Source organism: Sinocyclocheilus grahami, unplaced genomic scaffold (assembly GCF_001515645.1).
Source record: "Sinocyclocheilus grahami isolate Dianchi unplaced genomic scaffold, SAMN03320097.WGS_v1.1 scaffold225.1, whole genome shotgun sequence".
In the NCBI taxonomy this organism is placed as follows: domain Eukaryota; kingdom Metazoa; phylum Chordata; class Actinopteri; order Cypriniformes; family Cyprinidae; genus Sinocyclocheilus; species Sinocyclocheilus grahami.
Window position 1 is genome coordinate 565770 of NW_015505404.1, and position 20765 is coordinate 586534.

The 20765-nt window shown below is 37.5% G+C and overlaps 1 protein-coding gene across 2 annotated transcripts in view; it reads left to right on the plus strand.

Annotated features, from left to right (window-relative positions):
• The window catches only part of edc4 (enhancer of mRNA decapping 4), a 25632-nt gene extending 5612 nt beyond the window's left edge, over positions 1 to 20020 (plus strand). The window contains exons 12-29 of one of the 2 annotated variants that reach the window (XM_016287786.1): positions 900 to 1080; positions 1208 to 1274; positions 1494 to 1585; positions 1799 to 1989; positions 2071 to 2147; positions 2352 to 2487; positions 3025 to 3638; positions 4309 to 4410; positions 5885 to 6028; positions 6171 to 6204; positions 6499 to 6679; positions 7277 to 7432; positions 7606 to 7721; positions 8006 to 8171; positions 8405 to 8591; positions 12845 to 13064; positions 14932 to 15095; positions 18734 to 20020. In XM_016287786.1, the coding sequence (XP_016143272.1) occupies positions 900 to 1080; positions 1208 to 1274; positions 1494 to 1585; positions 1799 to 1989; positions 2071 to 2147; positions 2352 to 2487; positions 3025 to 3638; positions 4309 to 4410; positions 5885 to 6028; positions 6171 to 6204; positions 6499 to 6679; positions 7277 to 7432; positions 7606 to 7721; positions 8006 to 8171; positions 8405 to 8591; positions 12845 to 13064; positions 14932 to 15095; positions 18734 to 18917 (3012 nt within the window). In that variant the 3' untranslated portion in view covers positions 18918 to 20020. The remainder of the gene's footprint in view (positions 1 to 899; positions 1081 to 1207; positions 1275 to 1493; positions 1586 to 1798; positions 1990 to 2070; positions 2148 to 2351; positions 2488 to 3024; positions 3639 to 4308; positions 4411 to 5884; positions 6029 to 6170; positions 6205 to 6498; positions 6680 to 7276; positions 7433 to 7605; positions 7722 to 8005; positions 8172 to 8404; positions 8592 to 12844; positions 13065 to 14931; positions 15096 to 18733) is intronic. The other variant, XM_016287787.1, reaches the window with a different exon arrangement.
• Positions 20021 to 20765: the final 745 nt, after the last annotated feature.

A 20765-nucleotide genomic window follows, 5' to 3' on the forward strand; every position in this document is an offset into this window, starting at 1 on the left:
AAACGGCAGCAGAAGTTTGCATGCAGAGACGGCAGACGCTGTAGACACCATGAAAGTCATGCTTGAGTCTGTAGTAGATGAAACTGCGCTGCTCTGTCACACAAAGACATGCAGATCAAGTAGTAGTCTTTTTGTGGTTTAATTTTCATTGACACTAATCCATTGCAATTTTATCCTTTGTGCAGCCTTACTTTTCTTTTATTCTTCCAAATTCTTTGACATTCCACTTAAGAAGCTAAATTCCATATTTATGACTAGATTCTGCCATTCTGCCCATGTGTTCCACTTAGAAGAAATCATCAAAACACCTTTATTTATATAGCGCTTTATGCAATACAGATTGTTTTAAAGCAGCTGTTTCTTAAATAGGGCTCTAGTTTTGTTTACTTACTCTCATGGCATTCCAAACCTGTATGACTTTTCTTTCTTAATTGGAAACCAAAATAAGTTATTTTGCCTAATGTTGCTTATTTCCATACAAATGAAATTGAAGTCTTTGTTTCCTAAAATCTCTCTGATTTAGCTCTAAAAATCGTATTCATATGTATTTATTCAAGAACCGATGCCATTTGAAATCATTGACAATCAAACCTGACAGAAAACCTCTACAAGCAGCAAGTGTGCAATCTAATCATTGTCTCATTTCTGGAAAGGACTAAAAATAGGTCAATCTTCAAGTTTGAGGAATTTCAGAAATGACTTTGGGACATGTAGAAAGACTGGAAGTATCAAAGCAAATTAAACACGGTCAGTTGGCCTACTCTAGTATATGTCCTGTTAAATAGGATTCTTGAGTTTAGGTCAGTGTTGCTATTACAACAAGCAAATTATGACATTGTGGTTGTGAGTAACTGGTTGTTTATTAGCAGCTGACTCTGGGTTGTGTGTTTGATATGTAGGTGTTGTACGTCATGGAGCTGTTACAGGATCAGGAAAAAGGCTGTGCCAGCTTCACTGCAGTTTCAGAGTTTCTGCTTACACACCCTGTGCTCAGCTTCGGCGTACAGGATGTCGCCCGCGCCAGACTGCGCCACACAGAAGTCCTTCCCCCTGATGAGGAAAGTGAAAGCATGACGACAGGTCAGTTGCTTTCCTTATTTTCATGCATTTTGTGTGTGCAAATGTTTGTTGTCTTGCTGTAAGTTGAGTGAAGATACATTCAATTGATGCTTTCTAATATTTTTGTGTCTATAATATCTTCTCACAGAAGGAAACCAGGGACCCTCGGAATCCAAATCAGGAATCCAGATTAAGCTCTACTGTGTGCATACAAAGTGAGTTACTCAAATAAAAAAGCTCTCAATGAAGACATGAAGTTTGCATTCAGATCTGTAGTGATGTTACACTCTCTTATGCCCTGTCCAAATCAGGAATCCAGATTAAGCTCTACTGTGTGCATACAAAGTGAGTTACTCAAATAAAAAAAGCTCTCAATGAAGACATGAAGTTTGCATTCAGATCTGTAGTGATGTTACACTCTCTTATGCCCTCAGATCACTACAGGATGTGCAGATCTGGTTCCAGCCCAATCAGGGGGCCTCTTCCTCCCTCTTCATGCCACAGTCTGGATCACAGGAGGGTTTTGGTAAGTCTAGAAATGTGTATATATATTAAAAAAAATTTTGCATACATGTTTCCTAGACTGCCACTGCTGAATCTGCAGTGCTATAGCAAAATTAATACTTTTTACCAGAATTTACAGTCTGAATTTATTGCTGAGAAAGAAAATGGTGTACTTGTTAATTTTAAAATTAAATGCTAAATTTCTTAAATTATATAAAATGCATTTCCCTCCTAGGTTTTTCTGACCCACTGGCTGATCTGAATGTGGAGGCAATGAGCTCTGATAAAGAGTCTGGTGATAGTGGATCACAGAATGACCTGACTAAGATTCTGGCTCTTCCAACTCCAGCTGACTTCATGAGTCCAGCCCCGTCAGCCTTGCCCAAACTCATGACCCCAGATGCCTTCATGACGCCCAGCGCCTCCGTAAGCTTTTAATACTACAGATTCATCATTTGGTCCCTTCAGAGAGGGTGATTATTCATCTTTGCTCTCTTGTTTTTTCAGATGCCCGCTTCTCCTGGCAGCAGTGCCAGCAGCCTGACCATAGTCATGGCCATGAGCAGCTCAGATAGCGGTGCAAGGTGGCAAATTTAACTCATTTATAATCTTTCTGTTTCACATTTTTTAAAGTCCTCAAACGTTCCAGGTATTCCTGAGAGTGTTTTGAAACTTGTGGATCCTAATGTGTGATCTACACAGTGTGATAATACACATCTGAGTGTAAAACGTGGGGCCCTGTGTCCTCTCATGCACTCATAGGCATTGCTCAATTTTCTTTCTTCCAGAGGTGGAGATGATCTGGCCCAGAGCCCTAAAATGTCTGTCGAATGTGGCAACAGCAGCAGCTTGACTCTGAATGCCAGCGCAGGCAGTCCAAGATCCAACTCTATCCTCATCTCAGGCCTTGGGGAAAATATCCAGGTACTAATGGAAATGTCAAACTGCATATAGTGATATATTGATGTCCAGTAGCCCTGTCTTTGTTTTGGTGTGTGAGAGAAGTTATTTTGTAAGATAGATATATAGCATCAGGGCAGTAAAAAAATTTTTTTATTTAATATATTATTATTTATTAAAAATGACAGTAAAGACATATTGTTACAAAATATTCAAATTTGGGTTGGTTGATTTTATTTTATTTTTTTAATGTTTTTTAAGAGTATCTTATGAAATAAGTCCTTTGCTGTCACTTTTGATCAATTTTATGCATATTAATTTATTAAATAAAAAAATTCTGCCAGTGAACTTTTGAACAGTTTAAATGCTTATGTCATTATGGTAGATATAACGTAGGCAATATCAGTATTGACTATCCATCTGAAGAATTCAAATCAGATTTCAGCACTCACCAAATTACAGCACAGACTGTCAGTCTTTTAAGATCCGATTTAAATGGAAAAACTCATTTAACAATTCTTTTGTTCCTAATGCATCCCTCCATCCACTCCATCCGGTTAGGCTTTCTCTCCCCCACTTGTGCTCTCCACATCCCTCCTGCGAGAGGCCTCTCTGCTCTGTGAAGCTGCTCCTTATTCTCACAGACTTCCCCTTCCTTATTTCCCATCTCCTCTTCCACAGGTTTCCCCTCCAAACCCTCCCCTCTCCCTGGATCTCCAGGCCATAGACCCCATGGTTGTCCCCCAGGCCTCTCCGACCAGAGCTCGCTCTCCAGATGTCATCTCCTCTGCTTCTACGGCAATGTCCCTGGACATCCCCGAGATCGCCTCAGAGACCCTGCAGAGGGGGCTGGCCGGTGCCGCTGCTGACTCAGGCCCTGTCCTGCATTCTGACAGCATGGCATCAGCCGCATCAGTCCTCCACCTGTTGTCTCCAAGAGCCCGGAGCAGTGCTGAGCACAGTTTGCTGCCTCTGGAATTGGGTGCAGCATCTGTGGATGGAGAACAGAGACTCAATAACACACCCTCCCTGCTGGAGACAGCTCTGTCGCAGGAGAATGCAGTAGCGGCTGGAGGATCCTGTTCGGACAGCAGCGTGAACCACACCTGGCCCGCAGCACCTGATATCACACGAGAAACTCGCAACAGCCTGAGAGACAATGGTTTGGGAGACTGGTAAGAGGCTGCTCTATAATAAAATATAAAAATTATTCTAAACTTCTAATCAGTTGTGTATAAAAAATTGTTTTTGAAAGAAGTTTCTTATGCTTACCAAGGCTGCATTTGTGATCTTGTGAAATATTATTCCAATTCAAAATAATGGTTTTCTATTGTAAAATATAATAAACGTTTTAAAACCGTATTTAAAATGTCATTTCTGTGATGGCAAAGCTATTTTTTCAGCAGCGATTATGCAAGTCTTCAGTGGCACATCATCTTCTAGAAATCATTCTAATAGGCTGGTTTGGTGCTCAAGAAACATTTCTTATTACTATTAATGTTGAAAACAGTTGTCCTGCTTTATATTTTTGCAAAAACAGTTTACAATAATATTTCATTATATTAATGATTTTACTGCATTTACGATCAAATACAAATACTTTTTTCAGACACTTTAAAAGATTTATTCCACACATTTGACCAGTAGTGCATATTTTCTTTTATGTGTTTTGTGATTTATGTTGATATGTTTAGTTAATATTAACGTTTAGTATTGATTTATGTGTCTTGGAGTTTTATGATTTGTGTGGTGTATAGAGAGATGATAAATTGAGCAAACGGGGATAATATTTGAAGATTCAAGGCTAATACATTTGATAACTTTGTTTTGACTGTTTCCTTCCAGCTCTAGGGAGGAAATAAAGGACAGACACATTTCTTCTCCATACCACAGGCGCACATATCACCTGACTCAGAACGACAGTCAAGATGCAAGTGCAGAGCAGAGGTACACTTTACATTCTGACGTATCACCTATGCAGGTGTCTGTGCCACTTCTGTAGCTCAGGTCAAATTACTATACTTGTTTTTCAAGTACATTTGCTCAATTTTTGCTGTCCATCCATCTTAACTTTGCATCTGCTTGTTCTGCAGTGTTATGCCATATTAAGCTCTAAAATACTCAAAATACTGTGGTGTGTGGCCTAAAATCAGGGTTCAAATTAACATTTGTGCCAGTTGTAAAATCAGTGTTTTAACGGGTGTCTGGTAACATAATTAGAAATGGCAACACTACATGGTTTTCTTTAAATTGTCTGAATGATAGTCTGACCTTTGCTGACATCATTGATGTGAGCGATTCATATCAAGAACATGCAAGAAAACGGTCACGACTCGAGTTTTTTTCAATAAGAAGTTCAGTGTTCTAAATCAGTTCTGAATTGAAATTGTCATGGTTACTAAACAAAAGATGGGATCCTGAGTTCTAATACATATCCTATTATGTGGGATATATATTCTTCAAATAAAGATACCAAAACTATAATACGTTTAACAAAACAAAAGGAGACATGTCTTATGCTTCATGCTTCTTATGCTCCCAATAAAATATATTTATGACTTGTCCGTTTTCTTAAGGAAAACTATTACAGCTCTCTGCAATTAAAAAATACAATATTTAATGTATAGTTAGCATCTGGGCCTAATTATCATAATCATATTTAAAAACAATTGTTCTTATGGATGATTGATCATTTTTAATAACTTATCACTTTTAATATTTTTACCTTTTACTTGTAAAGGTTAAAAGGTTTATATTTAATTTTTTATTTATTTTTTTAATATTTAAAAGTCTCTTGTTCTAAGCAAGGCTATATTTATGTGATCAAAAATACAGTAAAACAGTAATATTGTTGGATTATTACAATTTAAAATGGTTGTTTTCTATTTTGATATATTTGAAAATCTAATTTATTCCTATGATGGCAAAGCTGAATTTTCAGCAGCCATTACTCCAGTCTTCAGTGTCACATGATCCTTCAAGTCATTCTTATATTCTGATTTGGTGCTCGAGACATTTCTTATTATCAATGTTGAAAACAATTGTGGTGCATAATATTTTTGTGCAAACAGTGAAAGATATTTTTCAGGATTCTTTGAATATAAAATTCAAAGAACAGCGTCTGCGACAATATAAAAATCTTTACCGTCACCTTTGAATCAGTAATACATCGTTGCTGAATTAAAGTAACTGTAGTGTGTACTGTTCTCATATGTTGAGAACTTATTTACTCCGAGTCCTTCCTCACATCTGCATATCAGTGCATGTCTGAGCATGACTCAAAAGACTCAAGATAATGTAAATTAAGGGCTGTGTCCAGGGGGTTTCCGAAACCTGTAGTGTCAGTCTTCAATACCTTGATGATAATTTTGCTCATCTTTTGTCTTTCCCTTTTATTTTTTGCTCCTGCTGTGATGGACAGTGATCATGATGATGAGGTTGCCAGTCTGGCCTCCTCCTCGGGAAATTGTGGCCCTCGCTCCTCTCACAGACTTCCTGTGAAAGACTGGAAAACATCTCCCCGCAGCTCGCCTAAGCTCAAGAGGAAGAGCAAGAAGGATGAAGGGTGAGTGAGCTACACTCCTTACTATGGAAATCTCCCTGATATTAATGTTTATATTGTTTAATATTGGATTGAGCAGTGAGCCCTTTCAGTCACATAATCTGATTGCGTGCCCGATTAGATCTTTGTTTTTCTCCCTACCCAGAGAGTCCTCGCAGTCTAAACAGATTGAGAACCAGGTAAGTCTGTTGATCCCCTGCATCACAATCTGAATGCATTTCTTAGCATTTGTATTGTGTAAACCCAATGAAAATGCATGAAGGCTTGTTTTATGTCCAGTCACTGTGATTCATAATATAAATAAAACATTAATGCAGTGGAGACAGAACCTGATGAATAACATGGCAAGCTCAGTAGCATGAATGTTCTGCTGTGACTGCTATGACTCTTACAACTGTGCTGACATCAGTCAAGCATCCCCGGAAGTCCTTGAGCTTCACAAGTGAGGAATAAATGTGCTGTTGTGTCCTCAGATGAGCACAGAGGTGCAGGATGAGCTCCTACAGATGTTACGGAGCCAGCAAAGGGAGATCGCTGAGCTGAGACAGAACCAGCTGGAGATTTTGCAGAGAGTCACCAGCCACATGGACTCTGTGCAGAGCTCCATCATGGCTCACATTGAGCATGCCATGTTGGCTCAGCAGGAACAAGAACGTATCCTTCCACTAGGGAGAGATTTGCAGCTGGGTTGAAGATTAGATTAAACACTAAGGAGCAAGAAAACATTGACTAAGGCATCCGTGCTATCACCTTAAGCTTTTGTTTTTGACAATATGAAATCTAAATAGATTATTTTGTTTCTTCATGTTGCACTTTTTTGAATGCATATGCTTTCATCAACAATATTTCTGGCAATGTAACCAAGGCTACATAGACTGAGATGAGTAATATTAATATTTTAGCCTATCATATATCTTGGCCACGCTCCCTTTACATGCTAAATAAAATCCAGAAAGATAAAAGTCCTATTCTACGGTGTTTTCTGCAGTATATTAACTTTGAAATATGTCACATTGCAGACGTTAAATGCATTTTGAATGGCACCATAAACCAAGAAGCTATATTTTAAATTAACTTAAAAATGATCTAAAATGACAGTTAAAATAAACAAGAAAAAGCAAAAAAGCTGAAATGAATATAATCATTCTCTAATGCATGGTATAATTTATTCATATGCTTATACACATTAATGAATAATCACTTTGGATTGATCAGGCCCATGCAATTTGTTAACTTTAACTGGTAACACAGAGAGAAGAATGGAGAGAATTCTGGCTGAAGGACAAAGCTGTAACCAACAGTTCCAGGACCAGCTGGTTCAGCAGCTCGTCCAGACTCTGAACAACAGTCTCTGCAACCGGCTAGACAAAGTTTTGCGTGAAGAAATGAAGAAGACCGTCCCACAGGGTGAGTGCTGATGTTCTGAACACAAGAGCTCAAGTGTACTTTTTTTCCTCAGAGTTCAATACACCAATGAGCATTCTGCTCTTCTTCTGTGACTGTAAAATAGTTGGAGCAAAGACTTTTATTGATTTAAGGCTTGTGTGGAGCTTTAGGTGACCTTTTTTTCTGTTATGCAGCCATATCGAAGAGTCTAGATCCTGTGACTGGCCAGATGAGCAGCACCATCACTGCCAAGTTAACCGCAGTGGAAGGAACACTGAAGGAAAATGTCACCAAAGTTGTTAAATCCAAGGTCAGTGGCTGAAAGTTTGAGAATGAACACTTTTAAATAGTTTTTTTTAATCCAAACTTGACATTTGTTATGATATTATTTTCCAAAGACTGAGTTAAAAACATTTCTGGCTGGAAAGGATGTTTCTCTGAAAGACATACTACAAACTGAGCGGTTCAGAAGAAGTGCACCAACTTCTATGCACTGATGTAGCACTGAATAATTCATTGCGGAACACCGAACAGGCACAAACTGTGGAAAACTCATAACTCTTCTAAATTTTTGTCCTATTCTTCTATTCACAGAACACTACGGATGCTATCGGTCGTGCTGCTGCAGAGGCCATGCAGGGCCCCATCCAGGCGGCCTACAAAGAGACCTTCCAGAGCATCGTGCTGCCCGTGTTTGAGAGAGGCTGCCAGTCCATGTTTCAGCAGATCAATGACAGCTTCAAACAGGGAACCAACGAGTGTAAGAGCTATCATAGTAGACTTCACTACCCATCTGACTTTTTTATTTGTGCTTGTTTATGGTAATGAAAAATTAAGTGGAGCATATGAATGAATCTGGCAAATTGTTGAATGCTCTTAGGCCAGATTTGCACATCTTGTAGCACCAGCTAATTAATAAAACTCTTCTGTGTCAAGCAGTGTTGTAATGTGTTGCTGTAACTAAATATCTAATGACTTGACATTCTCCCGCAGACATCCAACAGCTGGAGACACACATCAAGAACAGGAAACAGCGGGACCAGGATGCACGGGATCCTGTGATTGGCCAGCTGCAACAGATGATTGACACGCTCCAGAATTCTCAAGACCAGCTGGCCACCACTGTGACGGCCAGCGTGTGCTCTGACGTTCAGCATCAGCTCCACATGATCGTGGGAAAGTAAGGCTTACCGCCGCAAGCATGCAGCACAAAGCTCATCCAATATTTGATAGAAATTAGGGATGCAATGATACAATTTTTTCCGATCCAGAGAATTCTGAGTATCAATGTAGAATTTCTATACTTCTGTGTGTTGACTTGATCGTCACTCTTTTGTGTGTTAAACACAATCTACTAAATATAGACAACTTAAATTTAATGAAAAATAACATGAAAAAATATATCAAAATCTTTGACAAAAATACTATTATAAACTAGGTTAGTAGATAACTTAGTAGCAAAAGTTATTCTAGAAAAATCATGAGTGCACAATTTTATAAAATCTAAACATTTAGTGAAATAACATTATTTAGTGGGGAACAAATAAAAGTGAATATTTATTGTATTGTATATTGTATATTTATGTATTGAAATTTAGTGTAGGACTAAATCTGGTAAAATGTTACACATTGCTCTTTGTATTGTCAAATACATTAATGAAAACAAGTAAATGTATTTATTTATAAATATAAACTATAAAATTAAAAGACATTGCTATTAAATGTATCGCACAGTAATGAAGGGAGTAGCATATAGATAGGAGTCCTATCTATCATATGTTGCTGCCTCCATTACTGTGCTATACATTGGATTATTTATAGCCTTTCTTTTTCCGTCCTATCATAGGACAGATCAAGAAATGCTATAAATAATCTTTCATTGTGCAAAAGTATTATATTACGAAAAGTTCCAATAGAGCGGCACAAAGCTCTTATGCGCATCCCGTGCACAGAATGATGTGTTTGAAATAGGGCTGGGCGTTTTTATCGATTAATTCGAATTCAGTGTTTTGCCATGATTCAATTTTTTAGAAATCGAGGAATCACGATTTTGAATAGAAATATTAACAAATGTTAGAATTAGACACTTTGACAATATGCCGGGGATAACAGTAAAGAGAAAAGAACGATCCAACCGCATGTCGGCGCACGTGATTAACCCGCTCACGTGTGATCTAAACATTTAGTGAAATAACATTATTTAGTGGGGAACAAATAAAAGTGAATATTTATTGTATTGTATATTGTATATTTATGTATTGAAATTTAGTGTAGGACTAAATCTGGTAAAATGTTACACATTGCTCTTTGTATTGTCAAATACATTAATGAAAACAAGTAAATGTATTTATTTATAAATATAAACTATAAAATTAAAAGACATTGCTATTAAATGTATCGCACAGTAATGAAGGGAGTAGCATATAGATAGGAGTCCTATCTATCATATGTTGCTGCCTCCATTACTGTGCTATACATTGGATTATTTATAGCCTTTCTTTTTCCGTCCTATCATAGGACAGATCAAGAAATGCTATAAATAATCTTTCATTGTGCAAAAGTATTATATTACGAAAAGTTCCAATAGAGCGGCACAAAGCTCTTATGCGCATCCCGTGCACAGAATGATGTGTTTGAAATAGGGCTGGGCGTTTTTATCGATTAATTCGAATTCAGTGTTTTGCCATGATTCAATTTTTTAGAAATCGAGGAATCACGATTTTGAATAGAAATATTAACAAATGTTAGAATTAGACACTTTGACAATATGCCGGGGATAACAGTAAAGAGAAAAGAACGATCCAACCGCATGTCGGCGCACGTGATTAACCCGCTCACGTGTGACGCGCTCATATCGCTAAGCGCCATTCACACAGAATGCGCTTTTGTGTTGACAAAGATGCGACGCGGGCAGTGGAATAGGTCAAATATGCAAGAAGATGGGAGTGAACTTTTAACTTGAGCACAGTGTTTTTAGAAGGCCATTTCATGCATGAGACACTGCAAGAGACGCGAGTGCAACAGTCAAACACATCCATGTTTACAATGGAAAAGCAGCGCAATCTAATAAAAAACCTGTAAAGAACTACTACTGTATGTCTGATATTTCATGTTTGCATCATGGTGACAGGCTGAAAGCTGCCGTTGTTTTTACAGAACATTTATAGATAATAATAGTCTACTGGTGTTATACTTTCAGTCATTTTGAATTTGAATTACCTTGACTTTTGAGATTTTTTTAAAAGCATTTTCCTCTTATTTCTGAACGCATAATATATGTAGTTGTAGTTCATGCATCTTTTCTGCAAAGATATGTAACAAGTGATTTGTTTAACATTTACATCATGTTGACAACTTCATGTGTTCTGCACTTGGAATAGAATTTTTTTAACTAGAGTGTTAATAAAGAAAAAGTTACTTGAATGATGTTGTAATTAAATTAAGTTGACTAGTTAAAAATCGAGATTGACATTTTTTTTGCCAAATCGCCTAGCCCTAGCTTGAAGCAACATGGAGTCACAACGTGCAGCGCTCCGCATATAGAAGTTCTAAGCACAAAGGAAAGAGATGTTGATGTGTAGTGTATTAAATCTGTGCAATAGTTTATTGAGCCTTTTCTTTTAACAGTTTTAAATTTCAGTTACTGTGCGCTCTTGAAGAGAGTTTCATTGTTTTGACTGTCGTTACCGAACGCAACAGACAGTTTGAACACTGAATGGAGGATGACAGTCCGCTGCAGTGGAGGGAAGAGTTTACATCTACTTGAGTTTAATGACTTAAATATTCATCTGTACCTCACATTAAACTATGGAACGGCTTCAGAACACTTGGACTTTGACTTTATGGTGCTTTATAATGTTTTTGTGCTTTCGTGAGGCTTAACAATAACACAGAATAATATACGCCAGGGGTGGGCAAACTTGGCCCTTCCAGGCCACTTTCCCGCAATGTTTAGCTCCAACCCTAATCTCAAACACCTGAAACAGCTAATCATTGTCTTCAAGACTACTAGAAGGCTACAGGCAGGTGAGTTTTATCAGGGTTGGATCAAATCTCTGCAGGAAAGTGGCCTAAAAGGGCCAAGTTTGCCCTTCACTGGTATTCGCAGAATATCGGATTTGGATCGGTCTCTTCTGACCGATACCCGATCCGGCAGAAAATGCCAGTATCGGAGCCGATACCGATACTGAGTATCGGATCAATGCATCCCTATTAGAATTAAATATAAGGATAGGAGGAATGCAGCAATCGTTTATTCTCTTTCCTCTTGTATGCCTTCCCTTATGGAAGACTTTATTGCATGAATAGTAGAAGCGATTGATTTAAGAGTTATTGCAGAGAAAGCATTTTTTGGAGCTCTGCATTGAGTACCGTGCAAATGGATTGGCAGGTGTGGCACTTTAATTTCTGTCAGTAGAGCTGGTTTGTTTCCCTCCCACTCAATTGCAGTATAAAGTATGTAGTATTAAATCACTGTGGCCTTTGAAACCCAAAAAAATAGCTAAATATTGTTTGTTACATTGAGATTTACATTGCAATACGAAAGTTCCAATAAATTCAAAATGTAGCCTAAACCACTCTTAAAAGCTTATATAGGTTTTTAATCACTGTACCTTTATTGTGTTTTAACATGTTCTTCGTCAGTGGAATCTTCATCGATAACTTGCAAACAAAAAATAATAACCATGAGATTTAACCGTAATAAATACCCATTTTAGTGTATTATTAAATTATTGCCATGTGCTAAGTTTTTCTCTTTGGCCAATAAGTGTTGGAAGCTGGACTTTAATTTTTAATGTGCTGAAAAATCCCTGAACAGACATACAGGAGCTCCCATTATTTCACATCTTAAGTTACTGTCTTTGTGTAACATTTGTCTAATAATTTATTAGACTAAACGGTTGTTAGTAAATGGTATCTACCAAGTATTACAGTGTTTGCTTTTCTGTTATAATAAATGCGACAAACGTATATATTGTTTGCCTTTCTATCAAATTTGTATTTATATAATTAAAAAAATCTCTGAGTATGTCATTTATTGCCATGAAAAGTGTCACTTACAGTGTTTATTTCCTTTTTAGTCACGTTTGTAACATTAGTAGGATATTGTAAACTATAGTGGGATTACAGATTTATTTTTTCATTAGGTTTCTTATTATTTTTTAAATGCTTTCAAATTTGGTAAATGTCCTGCAATGAAATTGATATTTTTTACATGTTATTTGCTGTCTTTAGATAAAGCACATATACATGATATCACTGTATGTTGGCCATCAAAAAAATCCATATTAGTTGACCACTTCTAATTTTTATACCACAGCAGTGTTCACTGGTGACATATCTTATTAAATACACTCCATTCATTTGATAAATTTTACTGGGAGTAGAATCCTGTCTTTTGTTATAAACTAAAGGTGTCTGTCCTCTCTGCAGTCTGCAGGACTCAATCCTGACGCAGGTGCAGCGCATAGTGAAGGGAGAGGTGAGTCTGGCCATGAAGGAGCAGCAGGCCGCTGTCACCTCCAGCATCATGCAGGCCATGCGCTCGGCCGCAGGAACACCTGTACCCTCCGCACATCTGGACTACCAGGCCCAGCAGGCCAGCATACTGCAGTTACTACAGCAGGGCCAGCTCAATGAGGCCTTCCAACAGGTTGGTTACTGATCAATAGACACACATGTCATATTTCTCACAGGTAGGCCTGTATCATGCTTCTGTGATTGTTTTAGGGCTTTTTATGGTTAGTAGAGGTGCATTGGATTAGATTAACTGCTGTTATGTCGATAGATCTTTTAACACACCTTTACATGTATTAAGCCACATTATATAATCATTAATATATAGCCTCTTTCACACAGCCATTCCGGAAAATACACAGAAAATGTGTCCCGTGATTTGTCCAGGGATGGTTTGATTTTGGTTCATTCACACTGCCAATGATTTTCCGGAATCTGTGTGTGCGTTCACACACAACCTGTAAAGATTTGGATTTGATGTGTAATGCGACACGTATCGTTCAACTAAACTGATGAACGATTTCAGCTTCAGTGCGGTTAGTGAGGAGCTTCCTGATCTCTGCTTCATTACAGTTTGCACATATTTTTCGTCGTGAACATTGATATGCCTTCAAAACACCCGGTAAAGGAGTTGCACGATAACATGCGTCATCACTACGACACACCCTTTACGGCATTGGCCCTGGCTTTTGTTCACACAGCACTCGTTCCAGGACTGATCCCGGCAATGTTACTAGGCCCCCAATCCCGGGACGTGTTTGTGTTCACACAGAAGGCACTCTGGCAATTTTCCTGAATCAACGCGCTGTGTGAAAGGGGCTTATGTATAAATTTTATTAAAATGCTAAAAACATAAATATATAAGCTAAGCTTATTATTCATTTTATTTTTGCTCTAACTTTTATTTGTATTGAAAAACATTAGAATAATATATTAACACTTCTGATTTCTTTTAATAACAAAAGTTTGAAAGCAAAAAGGATTGTTAAAAATACAAAATACTTCCTTCAAAAAGGAGTTAAACCGTTAAAAACTACTGCTTTAAGCCATATGTGACCCTGGAGCACAAAACCAGTCTTAAGTCGCTTGGGTATATTTTTAGCAATAGCCAAAAAAACATTGTATGGGTCAAAATTATCGATTTTTCTTTTATGCCAAAAATCATTAGGATATTAAGTAAAGATCATGTTCCATGAAGATATTTTGTAAATTTCCTACTGTAAATATATCAAAACTTATTTTTTGATTAGTAATATGCATTGCTAAGAACTTCATTTAGACAACTTTAAAGGTGATTTTCTCAGTATTTTGATTTTTTTTGCACCCTCCGATTCCAGATTTTTAAATAGTTGTATCTCTGCCAAATATTGTCCTATCTTAACAAAACCATACATCAATAGAAAGCTTATTTATTCAGCATTCAGATAATGTATAAATCAAAATTTTGAAAAATTTACCCGTATGACTGTTTTTTTTGTGGTTATATGTCTGTAAAATCTGCCACATTGTACTGTTTACTTTTTGTGTACTAGACGACACGTGCAAAACATTTTCACAAAAACATCTTTGCAATGTCTTCTCCATTGAGGAATCAGTAGCATCCATGGTTTCCGTCTGTAGTGTTTTGTTTAAGTTAAGCAATGCAAATCACTAATAGCCAAAATAAGCATTTGGAAGGAGACGTCTTCACATAAGTGCTGACAGTCAAACCACTGTAACTATGCTATTTAGTATACTCTTGATTTGTATCAATAACTTGTTAATTTATTACATTAATTTGAATTTTCTGTCAATTTAGTGGTTGTAGGAAATCACTAATTATTAGCCATGAAAATTGAAACCAAACAGTTTAATTCTTATTTCCACAGGCAATATGCTATGAGATGTGTCCTTTTACTATCGTCTTTCTGTATATGTGATCATCTTTCACAATAACACTGTATTGTATTAGTATGTCCTCTCCAGGTTTTTTCACAGGATGCTCGCTGTGGTTTTTCTTGCAGGCTTTATCTGCAGCAGACTTGAATCTGGTGCTATACGTGTGTGAGACCATTGACTCCCAGCAAGTGTTCGGCCAGCAGCCCTGTCCACTCCATCAGGCCGTCCTTCTGTCTCTCATCCAGCAGCTCTCCACCAACCTGAGCACACGCACAGAACTCAAGATCAGGTTTGTTCCCTTCGACTCCATCAGTCATGTTCTATTACCCCCCCCCACCCATATGTCCTTTTATATGGAAGTTATTCCTTCAGCTCCCCTCGCACTTTGAATGAGTATGCGAGATCATGCACAGCGCTGTGCTTTTAATGATTAAACGCTTAAGTATTTATTTATAGTACTCTGTATGTTGTACATGATCAAGGGCAAAATACAGATTCATATCACAGGATATTAATGCTTTAAGACTCAAGACATCGTCTCTTTCTCTTTAATTCCTCTGTGGATGACCTTGTGTTGAAGGGGACATCCGCTTCTGTGGCACTGCTGCATTGGGCTGCAGTTATTAAAGTGCTCTACAGTCTGGGCTGCATTAGAGTTCTCTGCTGGGGGAAAGAGACCAGCTCCCGTGAGTCACAGAGTAATGCTCTGCCTGTGTGCTGCCAAGTCCCTTTACTGCTATAAACTGCTCTGTCTGCCAGTCCTATCTCTGAATTGCACTCTACAATACTAGTGTTTCATACGGCCCATATGTGCATAGACATTACCATCTGTAAGTCTGTCCTCTTTCTGCATGGACATAAGGATGTTATTTTAAGAAGGAAGTCTGCGCTTTTGTTCATGACAAAGAACATTAGATGGCTCCATATTCAAAATGATTTGATTTGAAAATGTTTGATTTTCATAAGTATTTAATTATGACACTTTTGTTTCATTAATAGTTACTTCAGTGTATTACTTCAGTTTTTGCTGCTTACTATTTTTGTGGAAACAGTGGTACTATAATAGTTATACTAACTGCCATTAAAAAATGTGGGGTAAATATAATTAAAGAAAGAAAAACATGTCCAAAGGTGACAGTATAGACATATTGTTATGAAAGATTTCCATTTCAAATAAATGCTGTTCATTGAACTTTGTTTATCAAGAAACCCTGTATCCTGTAAAATGTATCACGGTTTCCACAAAAATACTAAGCATCAAAACAAACAAAAAAGTTTTTAACATTGATAATAGGAACCATTATTATAAATTCAGCATCTACAATATCTGATGTATAATGAATGTATTTTGAACCAAGTGAACATTCAAATATTTGTGAAGGATCATGTGATACTGAAGACTGGAGTAATGGCTAGGGGGATGCACGATATTATCGGGCCAATATCGGAATTGTCCGATCATGGCTTTAAATGTAAATATCGGCATCGGCCCGATATGGAAAATTATACCGATATGTCTTGCGGGTAAGAGGAATATGTTAACTCGCATGTGCTCAGGGTGTGATAGCGATTAGATCACGCCAACAGTGTGGCTCATTCTTGAAGAAAAGTTTTACCTGAATGATGATTAGATTCACTGTATCACGAGTTTAAAGTTTGTCAATCGCGCGTCTCCAGTGAAGCTGAACTCTCCTCCTGTCAGCATTCAATTCACACGGATCGACCGTCACAGAGAACACGCGATCATGCAGAATACACATGCACACTTCACAAGATCTCACAACTGGATCCGACTAAGTTTGCAAGGTTTGTGAAACTAAATGTTCATTAGTCATTCAAAGATTTGTTTAAATGATATAAATGCGTATTTGCTGAATGCTGACGGCAAACAAAGTATTATAATGTTTGCCTTTCTATTACTAATAATATAAAAGCAATCGTTATAATACTTTTTGTATACATTTGAATTCCTTTGTTTAACCATTCTATCTGATTATTAGACCGATTTCTGTCCGTATTAGACGGAACTGTTAACGACTACAGCGAACAAGAGGGAGAATGTGAGCACTGTGTGCTCAAGCGCTGCCGCTCTCAGCACCGTCAAAATAAAAGTCACGCCTCGAACGCATCGGCCAACAAGAAAACTTATCGGCTCATGCCGATATTTAAAAAATGCCAAATATCGGTCGACCACTAATCAGTGCAACAGCTGCTTCACGTTATGTAACACTTGGTTAAAAAAAACAAAACAAGAATACTCAATAAAACTAATATTAAAATGGATTGTTATGGCTTTGAAATCTTTTTGGATTGGTGTTCCTGGCCTAGGTATTTTTTGTGCTACAAGAAGTTGCCTTTTTTTTCTAGCGTCACATAGTATATTCTGTCATTCCACCCATCTCTGTGTCATGCGCCGGAGTTAAACATCAGCTTTTATCTTCGCAAATAAAGGTTAGCAGAATACAAGATGTGAACGGTGATTTCAATGTACCGGGAATGTAATATCTCTCCGGGCCAGTAGATTATAGTTGAGATAACATCACTGTGGGCTTAAATGTGTTGGAACAGGGCCTACACATGTGAAAATAGAGCAAATTGCTATGAGGCATGGAAGCTTAGCCATCTGGACAGGACTACACCGTAAAGTCCTAGGGATATTAAGGTCATTGTATTACATTTCCTTCATTTTTTTTTCTTAATCGGAAGCTTTAACTTAATGATCGCTTGTGAGGTAATTAAGATGACCTCTGTGCAACATGCAGCTCAAGTCGCTGGTGGTATCATACACCAGTGTCTATTAATTTAAAGAGGCAGATGGAGAGATTTCCCAGATAGTTTTCCAGACAGGTGGTGTTTCAGTAATCCTTGATGGACTTTATAAAAACCCAAGCAGCCTGGAGAGGGAAAAAAAAAAGCTTTAGCCTAGAATAGCTTAAAGAAATAACAAACATGTTCTGTTAACACGGCTGTCAAAAAACAGCAGATTTGTGTTTGAGGACTGGAATGAATGACTTGTGCTGGCCACATACATATACCGTTTTTTACTATTTATTTAATATTTTTATTCATCAAGCATTTAAAATACTTTTACAATGTTATGAAAGATTTCTATTTCAAATAAGTCCTCTTGAACTTTTATCCAAAAATACTGAAAAAATGTTGGACAGATTCTCTATTATTATTATTAAATATTTTCTAAATCAATAAGAAGAAGAAATCAAATCCTAATGTTTTAAAATCAGTATATTAGAATGATTTCTGAAGGATCATGTGACACGGAAGACTGGAGTGATGACTGCTGAAAATTCAACTTTGAAAAGCTCAGACCTCTTGCACTTTTTGAGTTTAATATTAATACATTGTTAAAGGTCTGGCCCAGTGCAAAGTGCTTCTAATATTAATGAGAATTGGCTTCAAAGCAAACTGGTGATCGTAACAGGAGAGATTAAAGCAACTTAGCCTTCCTGCAAGAACACTGATAAAATAAATGATGTAAATGGTTCCTCCGGTTGAATCAAAGTCTGATGTGAGAGAAAACATTTGCTCCTTCATGACGCAGATGATTGCATGATGCTTGCGATGATGTTAGCAGGTATTTTACAGTTGTAAGCCAAGAAACCCTAAATGCCTGGAGAAAGCAATTTTTTGGGTTCCCATTCATTTCAAAGGCACTTGTTCGGAAGTACGCAATTTGAAATCTGCCAGTTTTCCTCATGAAGGTTTAGAGGCAAGTGACATAAAAAGCTGTAGAAAGGGAAAAATGTAAATTTCATGCTTTTAAGGTCCGTGGAAAAATATCTGCAATAATATGAAATATTTTTGACTTATGAAAAACCGGTTTCATCAGAATATGCAGCGACTTTTGAATGCCCATCGTTGTGGAAAGATTCCCCCCCCACATGACACCTTTCTCTCATTTTTCCGTAGCTATCTTGAAGATGCTGTGATGAACCTGGACCATGGAGATCCAGTCACCAGAGACCACATGTCTGCAGTGCTGTCCCAGGTACGACAGAAGCTGTTACACTTCCTGCAGCAGGACGCCCACAGCCCTCTTTGCAAGCGTGCTCGGCGCCTCATGATGATGCTGCAGGGCCTGGTCAATCACTAGAAGAGCCCCTCCGGATGGCGCAGCTGACATCTTCACAACCTCTCAGTCATTGTTCTGCAGTCTCGTAGACGACCGTCATGACCTCATAACACCCTGCTGTTCAGTTGCTTTATCTGTGCTCTGTAGCTTATTGGCTCTCTCAAGAAGCACTATTGGGAGTTGTAGTTCAGGCTTGGACTATATATTGGCGGCTTTGGACTACCCCCCCCGCCCATCTTTCCCTCCCTCGTTCCTTCCAGACTATTTTTTATTTTGTTTCTCTGCACATGTGAATAATCCTCAGTTAGTATGCAGCACCATCATGAATGCAGAGCGGGACATGGCTACTTCAGTTATTTTCATTATGCGTTCAATACTAGGAGGCCACAACTTTTTTTTTTTTTTCATTCTTGACACATCAGGAACAAGACTAGAGAGCGTGAGAGAATGAAAACTAATGTGAACCCTCCAAATTTCTGCTGAATGGATGGTTTTCTGGCTGCTCTGCTTTCTTGTGGTGGAATGCCGTCGAACGTTATTGATAAAGGTTGTATTTAGGCCACTTATCCTTACCTGACTCAACTGTTTTGCTGAAAATAATTTGGCCAAGTTGCTGCTTTTTCATGTCAAGTGGAGCATCATACATGTTTCTGGAATTGTTGTTAATGCTATCAGGATTTGAAATGGTCAAAGCAAGATTTTTGTTAGAACAGTTTAAATTCTGGACTATTGCAAAATCGACCCGCTTTCCAATCAGCAGAGCCCTGTAAAATATATAAGAGGGCTTATTATGTTACCAAGGAATGCTAACAACATAGTTACTTAGAATTCTTCAAATGGAACCTTGAATCTATAACTTGTAGTACGTCTGTAAGTCTTTAGAGGGCAGGCATTTGTTATCTTCTTTCTAATTTTATATGCTGCTTTTGTGATTTTTTTTTTTTTCAGCTCTTCTGCAGAATTGGACTACAGTGAATGCAACAAGGCTCTTCTTTAAAAAAAAAAAAAAAATACAGGTTTTTTTTTTCTGTGAAATTTTCTTTTCTGTATCGCAGCACCCAAATATTTGAAAGTGTTGGAGAAAGTGGCTGAGAAATGCTTATTTTCTGCTCCATTCTAGTCAGTTGTATCATTTTTTGTTATGATGCTTGCTGCTGCACAAAAGTGCCCCATAATTGTGTCCAATGTTTCTACATTTTTCATGTACATGTTATAATGACTTTTTCATGTTGCAGACCACGAAATAGCAACTGATTTACAGTTGAGATACAAAAAATTATAAAATGATAAACTTCACAATCGAGCGTTTAAACCAGGGGTGAGTCAGAAGTATAAATGATTATATTAATTTAAAACGGGGTTATGTGGGTGGATTTTCGCATTGGTCTGAACAAAAACTACAGACTGGATTATTGAAAATGAACATTCATTCTCTGCCAGTAGGAGGCACATTTGGAACGTCAGAAATATAGAATGAGAAAAGTGTGAAAAAATATAGCCTATATTGATGAGGAAAGTCCACTGATGATTTACCAGAGTAAGCCTGTGTGCAAAGGCTGTCTAATTCTAAACTTTAAAATAAATCTATTTTTAGTTATTTTAACTACAAATTTAAATAAAACTGAAAAAAGAATGAAAAGGCAATTATACATTTACACACCTAAGGATTATATCAACCAAAAAAGTAACTGCGTATGTGTCCTCTACTTGGTTCCTTCTCATAAATAAGCGGCATTTACAACAATTATAAACATATAATACACACTTTCTCAATATTTAATTACAGCTTCAGATGCATGATATTTTCATCTCCTTCAAGCAGGATACACAAAAAGCACATACAACTCGGGACTGTTGTCGTGGTAATAA